This window comes from Helianthus annuus, chromosome 4 (assembly GCF_002127325.2).
Source record: "Helianthus annuus cultivar XRQ/B chromosome 4, HanXRQr2.0-SUNRISE, whole genome shotgun sequence".
Taxonomy (NCBI): domain Eukaryota; kingdom Viridiplantae; phylum Streptophyta; class Magnoliopsida; order Asterales; family Asteraceae; genus Helianthus; species Helianthus annuus.
This window is the reverse complement of record NC_035436.2, coordinates 139,312,822-139,328,796: the sequence shown is the minus strand read 5'-3', so window position 1 is coordinate 139,328,796 and position 15,975 is coordinate 139,312,822. Positions and strand designations below refer to the sequence as shown.

Sequence of the window (15,975 nt, the reverse complement as noted above, 5' to 3'; positions counted from 1 at the left end):
AGTGGGCCTTTGGGCGGCGGGTTTCCTCGAAACTGGAGATGGTGGGCTTGGGCTATCCAGTGCTGTCCGGGCATATGGTGTTGTCTTTTGCCATTGGGTTACCCGAGTAGCCGGACTTTTATTTCGTTGGCTGTTAAAAAAATCATAAAAGGGCAACCTAACTTTGATCGGCTTTATGTTTTAAATAACCAATCTTTTCTACCCAAGTAAAATCATCAAAGCTACACAAATTTCGACTGACATTGAAGGTAACTTTTAAATTTAACCGTTTTCGTGTGTCGCATGCTGGAAGAGGAAAAAATAAGACAGCTACCGCATCTCACTAGTTGATTACTGGGTTACATTTCCTAAAATCGAAATGTTATATAGCCTAACAAAGATTGGAAGACCTAAATAAAATCAAAATCGGGTAACTTTTATACAATTCGGCCGAACCAAAATGAACGCATTAATGTTACAAAAGATGATGATAATCACTAATTAAACAAATGTTTTATATGTGGTATTAGAAACTCAAACTCAAAAAAAAAAAAAAAAAATGCAAGGCAGAGTAACAACATTGTATACCTTAAAACCAGACAAATCCAAATCAAAACTACAAGCTTACCTCATCACTACAAAAAAAAACAGGGCTTCACTCACCGTGAACAACACGAACTAGTGTTCTTGGAGCCATTGATGAGGCTTACACGGTTAGAAGACAACTCCCCCTTATACGAATCCGAGTTCAAAACCTTCCTTCTAACATTATTGTAAACTTCCCGAATCACAATCTGAAACGCCTCTTTGACATTGGTAGAATCAAGCGCTGACGTCTCGATGAAAAAAAGCCCTTCTTCTTCAGCAAGTCTTTTACCCTCATCGACACTAACGTCCCTAATATTCTCCAAATCCCTCTTGTTCCCTACCAGCATTCTCGCTGTCGTTGTATCACAGTGAGCTGCAATCGTTTATACATACAAACCGCTCAACTCTGAACAGTAAAGAAAGAAAAACAATGCAAGCAAGCAGTTCTAACTTCTAACAGCAAGCAAATGAATAACAATGATAGAATCCCTTGCAATTATCAATTGAATTTCATTTCATTGCCGATATTATCAATCAGTCTGCAACTTCAAAAACCTCACTTTCATGGCTCAAGCGCATTTTTTAAGCCAAATTCCGACGAAATTCCAGGCAAAAATCGTCTAAACAGGTCCCAATCAACCGAAAACTAGCCCTAAAGAAGCCTAAAACTAGGGCTCGCATATCGTGTCACCCCGACCTATTAAGACCCGAGCACGATAAGACACGAAATCTTGTCGTGTCAGATTTTCCAAACACGAACACAAACTTGATAATAAACAGGTTACATACCTGTTACTACATGTTTAGTATTTAGCCATTAACAGGTATAGTATAATGGTCTTAAGTCTTAACATGTCAAATCGTGTCTGACATGACCTGTTAAGACACGAACACGACCTGTTATGTTAAGACACGAACACGAAATAGGTAAACACGAACACGACACAAAATTAAACAACCTGTTATAGACACGAAACCTGTTGAGTTTAAACATGAAACCTGTTAACTTTCGTGTCATGTTATCAGGTTAATAGCCAGCCCTACCTAAAACATGTCTAAAACCCATAAAGTTTGTATTTTTAAACTAAAAAAACCGAAACCTATGCATACAAGAGCATCATAATCAAAGCCCAAAGATGACAATTCAATTAACACTATCGGCAACAAAATTAATAATTTAAAAAAAAAAAAAGCTTACTGTTGAGTTCATCAAGCCACCGTTTAACACTATCAAAAGTAGAGCGACGAGTGATGTCATAAACAATAAGTGCACCGACGGCGCCGCGGTAGTAGGCGGAGGTGACGGCACGGAAGCGCTCTTGACCGGCGGTGTCCCACACCTGTGCTTTGATCTCCTTGCCGTCGATATCCATAACCTGTGTTTGAAATTCAACTCCAATTGTGGCCTTTGAGTGCAGATCAAACTCATCTCTGGCGAATCGTGAGAGCAGATTGGATTTACCGACTGCAGAGTCACCGATTACTACTATTTTGAAGAGGTATTCTTCTCCTCCTACTGCTTCATCCATTGTTGTGGTTTGGAGTCTAGAGAGAAAGATAGAGTGTGAATGAGATATTTGAAATATATATTTATTTATACATGGGGATTGAATATTACTGGACAGGAAAGGCGTGATTTACGGTTTTTTTTTTTTTAAGTTATATATTTTGTAAACTTTACTTGAATCACATTTAACTTGCACCTTTTAGCACGAGTATTTAAAGTTTCGTAAGCATAAAGCTTGTAACATTATTAATTCTAACATGGGTGAATATTAAAATAGTTTTGTCAACTATAAAAATAAACCAAACTTTGTCTCGTTGGTAAATAATAATCTTACATACGTAATTGTTATACAATAATCCTACCTATTAATATGTTGATACTCAATGAACTTTCGTTAATTTTTTTTAACTGAAGTTAGTTTTTAAGTTTTATTTATTACATAAGCAGTCCCTGTAGTTGTAATTTACTAGTTTTAACTATTTTATAAAACAAAAAAACCTCAAGAACAATTACTAGTTTTAGCTATTCATGGTGATGATCTTCCCCATATGAACCCTAGATTGGAACCCGCCCCCAAATCGGTCGAAAGAATCAAGAGTGAGAAATTTTTTTGGGGCTTTTAATCACTGCCCAAAATCGAGTAGTTTGATACCTGAAATTCCAATTTTGGTGGTCGTCGTGTTGTAGAGATCGCTAGGTGTCAGTCGGGCGGTGGAGTACTGACTAGGGATTAATCGGATCAGAATTTTATATATAATTTTTAAATTTATATATATACACATACATTAATATCAATATAATACTTAAAAATAATTCAAAATTCAAACAACTATAAGTTTAAAACATAACAAATCAAGTATTTAAACATTCAATACACACATTAATATCAATATAATAGTTAAAAATAGTTCAAAATTTAAACAACGAAGTTTAAAACATAGCAATTTAAGTATTTAAATATTCAAACATTAACACATCAGTCATGACATTATGGAATGTGTTTTAATGGCTTAAAACATGTTTTTTGGGCCAGGTTGGAACTAAACAACTTGGACCATGTATTTAATGGTTAAAAACATTTGTGTGGGCCAGATTTAAACTAAAAAAGAGTGGGCCGACTAGAAACGATTTGGCCGACTTGGGCCGATTTGGGCCGCCTTGACCGACTTGAACCGACTACCGACTAATGGTCCGACTATCTCAAAATTAATCAGTTAACGCCCGACTAGCTCCCAGGCGCCGATTAATTCCGATTTTTACAACACTGGGTGGTCGTTTACTTGATCCGTCGGAGAACTCCCATGGCGGTGGCGGTGGCGACGGTAGTTGTTTACATCGGAAATCAAAATCGAGGAAAAGGAGGATTTTCGAGTGGTGTTGTGATAAATCTGGAACTAGTACACATATGTATATATAAAATTTAATTACATGGCCCTTGACGTTTTTTTGTTTTACAAAATAGTTAAAACTAGTAAATTACAACTACAGGGACTGTTTGTGTAATAAATAAAACTTAAAAACTAACCTTAGTTAAAAATAATTAACGGAAGTTCATTAAGAACCAACTTGTTGATAGGTAGGATTATTGTATATGTGACAACCGTCAAAAATCCAGGTATCCGTACAATTAATTAACCATGATTAGTGCCTAATGACTGTGCTGAATCACAATTAACTACTCTCTGATTACTGCAAACCATATTGACATGAATGATGCACAAAGCACAGTTAGCACAGTTAGCAGATAACTCAGAAAAATGCTGACGAAGTTCAGTACATAGACAGACAGTGTTTTGAGACCCAGTATGGGCCAAAGACTAAGTACTACCCTAGTATGGTGTGTAGGGAAGTAAGGACCACAAAAATGCATTCCTAAGTGATAGTTTAAGTGCCGGGAAGTGCCTAAAACTCACCCAAAGTGCTGAATTCAACATAATTCAGCAAAAATCAGCATTTTCACAAGCTAGTAACATGCAAAAATATGACTAAATGGTCTTGAATGCTTTCCTAAGTGTCGGGAATTAAAAGTGTCACAAAAGGGTACATAAAGAACACTAAACGGTATAGTTTAGCACTTTAACGAACCAGTATCTAACCGAACAACCGAACACTACCCGAAACATCAAAATTACACTAGAAGCATTGTTTTAATGTTTTCAAGCTAGTTATGATCCCCGAACACCCTAACACACTATATAACATCATAATAACTAAAACACCTAACTAAGACCTTTAGATTTCAACCAAATTCCCTAACTTACCATCACAACCCAACCAATACCCCCCCCCCCTTTGGAGACGGTTTCAAGGGTGCCCCCACCCTTGATTTTATTTGATTTGTTTAGATATTCTAATGGATCATGTCTTGTACTTAGAAAACATATTATCCAAGGGATTAAGGGTGGATGGAGGTTATATAACTTAACCACAAGACCATAACTCTCATTATCTCATACACACAACACACACCAACTCTCTCCATCATCTCCCTCCACTCACGGCCGTGAGCCACCACCCCCATCACCATCATCCTCACTTCATGTTCATCTATTCCAAGGTGATCGCAAGGTGTTAGAAGCAAGATAAGGAGGCTTGGTGGCATTGGAGATTGAAGGACCTCTTTCATTTGCTTTTATCCATCACATTCATCATCTTCATCATCTTGAGTTTCATCCCTAGCCTTGTGCTAGTAGTAAGGCTCTTATAATCCCTTGTTACTCCTTATTTAGTTGGTTAAAAGATGATGTATGTTGGTAATCATGAAGAACACTAATGAATAAGATGATAATCTCTAACATAAAGCTCACTAACATAAGAATACATAATGTTAAGTGTTGTTTTGCTTCTTGATGGTTGATTATCTGTGTTTGTGATGTTAAACATCATATGGAACTTACTAGATTGTGATTAAACACATGATCTAGCAAGTTGAGGTGATGATCTTGTGAAAGACCAAGATGATCATACTTTATGTTTCTCATGAAATTGAAAATAAAAATGATTTTGTGAATGATGAAGTATGTAACATGTTACTAGTCATAAACTTGGATGATTTCAAAACTAGTTTTCTCAAGAAACTAAGTTAAATAACAAGATTTACTTAATCATGGATTTTAAAGAAACTAACCATGTTTTTAGTGGTGAAACAAGTATAAAAATACATTGTTAACAAGAAAATTTCAAAAGAATGATTTTTAGAAAAATCATCTTGTAAGTTGTAAAGACTAAATCTTGTAAGAAGGGGATTTACAAATAAATAACCACACTTTAAAGGGTAACTAAGCCTACTAAACACACTAGTAAGTTACTACAAGTTTTTACAGAAGTTCAAGTTCATGTTGTTGTGTAAATTGCATGATTTTGGCACTTGGTAAGTGTTGATTGCGTTGTTGATTGTTTGTGATGATTAAAAAAGAAAATGACATGCTTTGAAAGCATGGGAACCTCCAATTTTAGGTGAAACTATGGCAAAATTTTCTAAAAATGTAAACACTTAGAAAAATATTTTCAAACAAATATTTATAAGTGTATTTTAACCATGAGTTTTCTATATAAACCTTGCCATAAATTTTGTTACAAAAATACAAATATTGGAGGTTGGTTTTTATAAATAAAAATGGCTAGATATATATCTAGAATATATATATACAATAAAGACACACATGTGTGATTATTTGTATACTTTGTGTATCAGTTATATTATTTAGGACTTGAAATAATATAACTTAACAAAATACCAAGAAATCACAATCCAAAATGCTACCAAAAATCTCAGGGAATAAATATACAAGTTACACACATAATATTGTAAAACCAAACGAAAGGATGTAACTTACAAAATATTTCGGAAAACACATTTATAAATATATTTTTGGTAAAGGGTATTTTGGACACAAAGAAATGAAAATATGATTTTTATGAATATCACGAAATTATATCATATTTTGACAAGGAGGAAATATATAATTTTTGGCGATTAAAAATATACATGTTTTCTTGGAATTACTAGGAAGTATAATATTTTTGGGAAAAATATATATTTTCTTGGATACACTTGAAATACATTATTTTGGATAAAAATAAGTTTATATATATCTTCTAAAGTTAGACTTGAAAATATATTATTTTGGAACTACAAATATTTTTGCCAAAAGGAAAAAAAATTATAAATAATTTTTCTAAGTAATAATTCTTAAATATATATATATATATATATATATATATATATATATATATTGGGAAATATATGTATTAGTGAACTTTTATTAAAAATAATATTCCGGAAAGTTTAACACAAAATTAAGTATAATAATACTTAACTATTACAAGAAAATACGTATTCTCATACGTATAAATCCACACTGGAATACGACACCGATACATGGCAAAATATACAAATACAAATACTAATATACCCATCCTTGGGAAGGAAGCACAAGTATAAATATTTGAGAAGTATTGTTACAATATATTGTTTAACGATTATTCCAAAAAGTAACAAATATAATTTAAGTTAAAATATTTATTATTTTAACAATTAATTATAACTTGGAATAATATTAAAGTCATAAAAGAAACGTAACTCAGAAACGTTAATCCCAAGTCAAGGCACGACCCGTCCGTCTAATAGACATTAGTACATTGTAGGTAGTCATGTTTGCTGAAGGAACGAGAGTTACAATTGTTGAAGACGCAAGACTATGAGTTCATGTCCCCCTTTTCTTTTAAGTGTTTTCAGTTTTATAACTTCGGGGGTGAAATACATGTTACAATTATTTACAAACGTTTTATACATGGTATGATTAGCTAAGGAAGGTTACTGCTTGATCATGTGAGTGGTGGGTACCACACTTAAGGCCATTAATCCTGGTCGTAGGACCGAGGGATATGAGTGTAGATCTATTTGGGTGTAGCGAGCCCACACCCATGAGGACCAGGGTGGCCCATGTGGTGACTATGTCCACATACTGAAGCCGTGGCAAAATCCGCTCGGTTTGAGTTTTCCAACATCACTTCACACATACCATTGGCCTTGCAAACCATTGGTGATCTGTTTTTCCTGATTGCTCATATCAGGACTTGCATACATACAGACATACTTTAAAGGTTATTCATATACACAGACAAACACATGAACTCGCTCAACTTTTGTTGATGTTTTCAAATTACGTGTATTTCAGGGAATTAAGTGGATCTGGCGGGTGTTTGCAAGTTCCAAGCTGCGTCATGAATAAAAAGATGTCATCCGAAGTCGTTAGGGTTTAGGAGATGTATCTTAATCCTGGACGAGATACATGGTTCTAAACTCGGTTTTATTTAAGGTCTTTTGTTGAGTCTTCGTGAACTCTTTAAAACATGTTGTGGTTGTAATTTAAATTTGGAGTCAACGTTTCAGACAATTATGTTGTGGTATTTTCAAACTTAATTTATGGATGAACATCTAATGGTTTTATCATATAGTAGTGTTATGATTGAATGCTATGATATTAAGTAAGTCACACCATAATCACGCTTCCGCAAAAGTCAGGGTGTGACAGCTTAGTATCAGAGCTTCGATCGTAGCGAACTAGGATTCTTTCTCGAGTCTAGACTACGTTCATTAGGGCTCTCACGAAAATGTTTTCACAACTTGTTTTTTTTCATTGCATACACAAAACGCCCAGATCCAGGAGACAAACATTTTTACAAACAAAAGACACGAAACACATTCCAAAATTTACGCTCATGGTTCAGTCTGAGAGGCTGGGTGGTTCGGTCTAAGAGGCTGGGTAGTTCAGTTTGAGAAACTGGGAGGTTTTAGTCTGAGAGATTAGTTAGTTTAGTCTGAGAGACTAAGTGGGTAGTCTGGGAAGACTAGGATGGATACGTGCATACACTGTTACTAATTACACGCTTATTTAATGATTGTTGATATATGTGTATATGTTGTGATTGTTTTGTTAAAGACACTATGTCGTCTTCTGAGAGTGGATTATCAGATACTGTAGACCCCATGGCTATCGTTTCGGACGATGAGATTGTCCCAGAGCCCGAGATTTTTACCTCCGACACTGAGAGTGACCTGGAGAAGATGTCGGATGATGACGATGATTTCCAGCCTTTTGCATTACCTGATTTTGGCGACGATGTACCGCATGCTGATGGTTTACCCGACGAGGATCCCTTTCTTATTCCTATTCCTGACCAGTACCATCTCATCCTCGGACATCCCGTCCAGGGGAATGTCCGTCTAGCCAGCAGCCTGGCCATGTTCCACCCATGTCAGCAGCTTTTCCCTTCATACCTCAGTATACACCTGCTGCTCATATGGTTTCCGCCCACACCCGAGCCACTCATATGGTTTCCGCCGAACACTATGCCAGTTTCTGATCCATACCATCCCTCCCACTTTATCGGCTACACGAGGGATGAGCTACTCCTGTCCTTGTAGCTTCAGCAGGAGATTCTGTGTTGTAGAGTTATGGAGCTAGAGAGGATTCCACGTCCTTCACCTTGTTCATGTCAGTCACCTTTTGCGACTCCACCTGCTCCTCTTCTGCCTTATCCAGATTTTGACGTTTGATTTCTTACCATGGAGCAGCAGATTAGTTATCTGTTGCGTCGCGTTCATGCTCTTGAGGAGGAGTTAGCGCACGTGCGCAGCTTACTATTTGTTCCTCCACCTCCTCCTCCTCCACCATCAGCATAGCCGGTTTTTGGTTTTATGTAGGCAACTTACTTTTGATGAGAGTGTCGCTATTGAGCCTAGCTTAGAAGCCTTTTGAAGACCGCATTTTGATTTTGTGACTGTTGTAGATTGATAGTCATTTTGGACAAGGGTAGTATGACCCTGTAGTCCCTTTTGATGTGATACGATACATTTGTAGAACATGTAACTGTATTTGTGGTCGATGATATATGAAAGCTCAATCGCAGTATTCTCATTATATACATTGTTGAATTACTTGTTTATGCTATGACTGAGATGTTATGTGCTTACCTGCTTAATGGATGCTATTACATATACATGTCATGTACTTACTATACTTATTATGACCTAACCGATCTAATCTTCTTTTAGAAGATGCCTCCTAGAAGAGATACACGGTTGCCCACCACAGAGCCTGAACTACAAGAACGGATTTCACAAGCGATAGCACAGCACGAGGCCTTGCGCTCTGAACATAGCGGGGGTACCTCAGGAAATAACCCACCTCATGGTAATGTTTAAGTCACTAAAGACACATTATGTTACATTTGGATATTCCATGTGTGTTCGCTAATGCTTTCTGTGAATGATGTTGCTTGTACAGGCTGTACCTATAAGCAGTTCCTTGACTGCAAGCCTCTGAATTTCAATGGCACCGGGGGTGCTGTAGCTTTCGTTAGATGGGCGGAGAAAACTGATTCTGTGCTAAGAATGAGCAAGTGTGCACCGGAGCACCAGGTCACCTACATCGCTGGACTGTTTTTAGACGGAGCCCTATCGTGGTGGAATCTCCGAATTTAGACCTTGGGAGAAGAGGCTGCATATGCTATGACATGGGTTGAGATGAAGGAACTCATGCGCAAGAAGTACTGTTCAAGGGCTGAGATTCAAAAATTGGAAACTGAATTTTAGAACCTCAAGACGGATGGTCCAAAGATTGCTGAATACGTGCAGAGATTTCATGACTTATCTCGCGTCGTTCCTTATATGGTTGATCCGGAGTTCAAGCGAATCGAGCGTTTTATTTGGGGATTGGCCCCCCAAAATCGTGAGCATGGTGACGACATCAAAGCCTGCAATGATCACCGAGGCCATTGATCTAAGTGTGGCATTGACTGAAGAGGCAATCAAGTTGAACAAATTTTCGAGCTCTGACCAGAAGAAGAAGGAGACTCACGTTGAGTCGTCAGGTGAGAACAAAAGAAAGTTCTCAAATTTCAAGAAAGGTACCAGCAGTGCTAACAAGAAGAAGGATGTGAACCCACCAGCCGAAGTCAAAACTGGTGTTGAAAACAAAGGAAATGGATATATGGGCACTCTGCCCAAATGTGATTTGTGCCAGTACCATCATGCCGGCCAGTGCAGGGTTAAGAAATGTGAGTCTTGTGGAAAGAATGGTCATTCGAAGGAGACGTGTTGGGCTGGTATTGGTCGTGGTAATGGTGGTCAGAGAGGTAATGGCAACGGGTATGGAAACATTAACCGTGGTGGAAATGGGTATGGAAACCGCACTCAAGGAGGAAGGGGCGGTAACGGAAACCGTGGTGGCAATGGAAACCCAGCTGGTAATGGAAACCGTGGAGCGAACAACAACCTGGGCGGGAATGGAAATGGAAATGGTCGGGGACCAGGTTGCTTTAACTGTGGAGATGTTGGGCACTTCAAGCGTGATTGCCCGAGATTCAACCAAGCTCAGGGAAGGGTTTTCAATATTAGAGCTAGGGAAGCTCGATAGGATCCGAATGTAGTCACTGGTACGTTCCCTATCAACCAACGCTTTGCATCTGTACTATTTGATACTGGTGCCGATTATAGCTTTGTATCCCTAGAATTTAAGAATATGCTTAGGTTAGTAGCTAGTAAGCTAGACATTCCGTACTCGATAGAACTAGCTAATGGAAAGCTAGTAGAAGGAAATGAAGTAATTAGAGGTTGTGTAATAGAGCTCGGGGAGCACGAGTTTACGCTTGACCTTCTGCCAGTCGAATTGGGAAGCTTTGACGTGGTAGTTGGAATGGATTGGTTGTCAAGCAACCGAGCAGAGATCGTATGTCACGAGAAGATCATCTACGTTCCGATGGCGAATGGAGAAACCATGGTAGTGCATGGAGAGAAGCATGATGCGCCTTTAAGGATCATCAGTTGTTTGAAAGCCCAAAGATGTTTGCAGAAAGGATGTGTTGCCTTCTTGGCACACGTTGTGGACAAGGAAGCCGATGAGCCGAAGATGGAAGATATCCCAGTTGTGAAGGAATATCCTGAAGTCTTCCACGAAGACTTGCCAGGATTGTCGCCGCAGCGACAAGTTGAATTCCATATTGATTTGGTTCCAGGCGCCGGGCCTGTAGCCAAGGCACCCTATCGACTTGCGCCTTCCGAGATGCAAGAGCTGTCGACGCAACTTCAGGAGTTATTAGACAAGGGATTTATCAGACCAAGCTTCTCACCTTGGGGAGCTCCAGTACTATTTGTCAAGAAGAAGGACGGTAGTTTCCGCATGTGTATCGACTACCGAGAGCTAAACAAGTTAACCATTAAGAATCGGTATCCTTTGCCAAGGATTGATGATCTGTTCGATCAACTGCAAGGTTCGAGTTTTTACTCCAAGATCGATCTTCGATCAGGTTATCACCAGTTGAGAATTCAAGAGGAAAGAATACCAAAGACTGCCTTCAGAACCCGTTATGGACACTACGAGTTCCTAGTAATGCCATCTGGTTTGACAAACGCGCTAGCAGTATTTATGGATTTGATGAATAGGATTTGCAAGCTATATCTCGATAAATTCGTAATTGTGTTTATCGACGATATTTTGATTTATTCAAGGACGAAGGAAGAGCATAAGCAACACTTAAGAGCTATTTTATAGCTGCTCAAGAGCGAAAAACCGTATGCTAAGTTCTCGAAGTGCGAGTTCTGGTTGCGTGAAGTACAGTTCCTTGGTCACGTGGTAAACGAAGATGAAATTCATATGGATCCCACCAAGATCGAGGCGATCAAGAATTGGGAAACTCCAAAGACGCCAACAGAGATCCGCCAGTTTCTAGGTTTAGCCGGTTACTATCGCAGATTCATTGAGTATTTTTCGAAAATCGCTCAACCGTTGACCTCCCTTACTCAAAAGGATAAGAAGTATGAATGGAGAGATAAACAAGAGGAAGCCTTTCAGTTGCTGAAGAACAAGCTTTGCGATGCACCTATCTTATCCCTACCTGAAGGCACCGACGACTTCGTGGTATATTATGATGCCTCGCGTCAAGGATTAGGCTGCGTGCTGATGCAGCGACAAAAGGTTATCGCTTATGCTTCGCGCCAGTTGAAGGTTCATGAGAAGAATTACACCATGCACGATTTGGATCTAGGCGCAGTGGTGTTTGCATTAAAGATTTGGCGACATTATTTGTATGGCACCCGATGCACGATCTTTACTGATCACAAGAGCCTACAACATATATTTGATCAGAAGGAGCTTAATATGAGACAACGCCGATGGGTGGAGCTGTTAAACGATTATGATTGCGAAATCAAGTATCACCCAGGAAAGGCGAATGTCATAGCAGACACTTTAAGTCGAAAAGAGAGGATTAAGCCCATAAGGGTTAGGGATTTGGAAATGATTATACAGACAGACCTCTCGTTACGCATTTGTGCTGCACAGAGGGAAGCTCTTAAGAAAGAAAATCTTGTGAATGAATATCTCCGTGGGATGGAGAAACAGTAGGCACCCAATAAGGAAGGAATATTGTGTTTCATGGGACGAATTTGGGTTCCCCTCTTTGGTGGTCTTAGAGACGTGATTTTTGATGAAGCTCATAAGTCAAGGTACTCGATCCACCCAGGATCGGACAAAATGTACCAAGATTTAAAGGATTTTTACTGGTGGCCAAGACTAAAAGGCGATGTTGCAACTTATTTTGGAAAGTGTTTAACATGTGCCAAAGTGAAAGCCGAATATCAGAAGCCTTCAGGTCTCCTACATCAACCTGAGATACCCATGTGGAAATAGGAACATATTTCAATGGAATTCATAACCAAGTTGCCAAAGACACCCAGAGGTCATGATACGATTTGGGTAATCGTAGACTGTCAGACAAAATCCGCGCACTTTTTGCCAATCAGGATAAAGGATAACACAGGTAAGCTAGCCGAGCTGTACCTCAGAGAGATAGTTGCACGACATGGAGTGCCCCTCTCGATTATTTCTGATAGAGACGGAAGATTTGTGTCAAGGATTTGGCAATCTTTTCAAGAAGCCTTTGGTTCGCAGTTGAATCTGAGTACTGCTTTTCATCCGCACACAGATGGCCAGAGTGAACGAACGATTCAAACGCTAGAAGACATGTTGCGAGCTTGCGTAATGGACTTAGGTGGCAGTTGGGACACTCACCTACCTTTGGTAGAGTTCTCGTATAACAACAGCTACCATGCAAGCATTCAAGCTGCACCGTTTGAATCTCTCTACGGACGCAAGTGTCGATCACCGTTATGCTGGGCAGATGCGGGTGATAAACAGCTTGTTGGTCCCGAATTGGTTCAAGAGACAACAGATAAGATTATACAGATCCGAGAACGCATTAAGGCGGCTCGTGATCGACAAAAGAACTATGCGAACCAAAGAAGGAAACCTTTGGAGTTTGAAGTGGGAGATATGGTTTTACTAAAAGTCTCACCTTGGAAAGGTGTAGCATGCTTTGGGAAGCTTGGAAAGTTAAACCCATGATATATTGGACCGTTCAAAATCCTAGAGAGGATTGGTCTTGTAGCGTACAAGTTGGATCTACCCGCAGAGCTGAATGGAGTTCATGATACATTTCACGTATCTAATCTGAAAAAAGAGTCCAACTCAAGAAACAGTTGTCATTCTTGCTGATGAAATTCACATTGACGACACACTCCACTTTACCGAAGAACCTGTTGAGGTTACTGACTGGAAGGTTAACAAGACGCGTAGGAGTAGTGTTAAACTCATCAAGGTTCGATGGAACGCACGTCACGGCCCAGAGTTCACTTGGGAGCGTGAGGACCAAATGAAAGCAAAATACCCGTATTTGTTCCCCAACTCCCCTGTAGCTAGTAGCAGAGCTTAAAATTTTGGGACGAAATTTTCTTAACAGGGGGAGAATGTGACAACCGTCAAAAATCCAGGTATCCGTACAATTAATTAACCATGATTAGTGCCTAATGACTGTGCTAAACTACAATTAACTACTCTCTGATTACTGCATCATACTTACATGTGCATCACATATTGCATAATGTCATATCACTTTTACATGCAAACCATATTGACATGAATGATGCACAAAGCACAATTAGCACAGTTAGCGGATAACTCAGAAAAATGCTGATGAAGTTCAGTACATAGACAGACAGTGTTTTGAGACCCAGTTTGGGCAAGAGACTAAGTACTACACTAGTATGGTGTGTAGGGAAGTAAGGACCACAAAAATGCATTCCTAAGTGATAGTTTAAGTGCCGGGAGGTGCCTAAAACTCACCCAAAGTGCTGAATTCAACATAATTAAGCAAAAATCAGCATTTTAACAAGCTAGTAACATGCAAAAATATGACTAAATGGTCCTGAATGCTTTCCTAAGTGTCGGGAATTAAAAGTGTCACAAAATGGTACATAAAGAACACTAAACGGTATAGTTTAGCACTTTAACGAACCAGTATCTAACCGAACAACCGGACACTACCCGGAACATCAAAATTACATTAGAAGCATTGTTTTAATGTTTTCAAGCTAGTTATGATCCCCGAACACCCTAACACACTATATAACATCATAATAACTAAAACACCTAACTAAGAACTTTAGATTTCAACCAAATTCCCTAACTTACCATCACAACCCAACCAATACCCCCTCCCTTTGGAGACGGTTTCAAGGGTGGCCCCCACCCTTGATTTTATTTGATTTGTTTAGATATTCTTATGGATCATGTCTTATACTTAGAAAACATAATATCCAAGGGATTAAGGGTGGATGGAGGTTATATAACTTAACCACAAGACCATAACTCTTATTATCTCACACACACAACAAACACCAACTCTCTCCCTCCTCTCCCTCCACTCACGGCCATGAGCCACCACCCCCATCACCATCATCTTCACTCATGTTCATCTATTCCAAGGTGATCGCAAGGTGTTAGAAGCAAGATAAGGAGGCTTGGTGGCATTGGAGATTGAAGGACCTCTTTCATTTGCTTTTATCCATCACATTCATCATCTTCATCATCTTGAGTTTCATCCCTAGCCTTGTGCTAGTAGTAAGGCTCTTATAATCCCTTGTTACTTCTTATTTAGTTGGTTAAAAGATGATGTATGTTGGTAATCATGAAGAACACTAATGAATAAGATGATAATCTCTAACATAAAGCTCACTAACATAAGAATACATAATGTTAAGTGTTGTTTTGCTTCTTGATGGTTGATTATTTGTGTTTGTGATGTTAAACATCATATGGAACTTACTAGATTGTGATTAAACACATGATCTAGCAAGTTGAGGTGATGATCTTGTGAAAGACCAAGATGATCATACTTTAAGTTTCTCATGAAATTGAAAATAAAAATGATTTTCTGAATGATGAAGTATGTAACATGTTACTAGTCATAAACTTGGATGATTTCAAAACTAGTTTTCTCAAGAAAGTAAGTTAAATCATAAGATTTACATAATCATGGATTTTAAAGAAACTAACCATGTTTTTAGTGGTGAAACAAGTATAAAAATACATTGTTAACAAGAAAAATTCAAAAGAATGATTTTTAGAAAAATCATCTTGTAAGTTGTAAAAGACTAAATCTTGTAAGAAAGGGATTTACAAATAAATAACCACACTATAAATGGTAACTAAGCCTACTAAACACACTAGTAAGTTACTACAAGTTTTTACAGAAGTTCAAGTTCATGTTGTTGTGTAAATTGCATGATTTTGGCACTTGGTAAGTGTTGATTGAGTTGTTGATTGTTTGTGATGATTTTAAAAGAAAATGATATGCTTTGAAAGCATGGGAACCTCCATTTTTAGGGGAAATTATGGCAAAGTTTTCTAAAAATGTAAACACTTAGAAAAATATTTTCAAACAAATATTTATAAGTGTATTTTAACCATGAGTTTTCTACATAAACCTTGCCATAAATTTTGTTACAAGAATACAAATACTGGAGGTTGGTTTTTATAAATAAAAATGGCTAGATATAT

At 38.3% G+C, this 15,975-nt stretch overlaps 2 protein-coding genes across 2 annotated transcripts; one reads left to right on the top strand and one right to left on the bottom strand.

The window, feature by feature from the left end:
* Positions 1-452: 452 nt before the first annotated feature.
* On the bottom strand, positions 453-2,144 carry LOC110936510 (ras-related protein RABA5b). Its single transcript, XM_022178916.2, has 2 exons — positions 1,766-2,144; positions 453-940 (listed from the first exon to the last, which is right to left on the bottom strand). Exons 1-2 carry the CDS (start codon positions 2,094-2,096, stop codon positions 639-641), a joined length of 633 nt encoding a protein of 210 aa, XP_022034608.1. The 5' UTR covers positions 2,097-2,144; the 3' UTR covers positions 453-638.
* A 7,672-nt stretch (positions 2,145-9,816) lies between these two features.
* LOC110933452 (N66 matrix protein-like) lies at positions 9,817-10,497 on the top strand. Its single transcript, XM_022176673.1, has one exon. It carries the CDS (start codon positions 9,817-9,819, stop codon positions 10,495-10,497), a length of 681 nt encoding a protein of 226 aa, XP_022032365.1.
* The last annotated feature ends 5,478 nt before the right edge of the window (positions 10,498-15,975 follow it).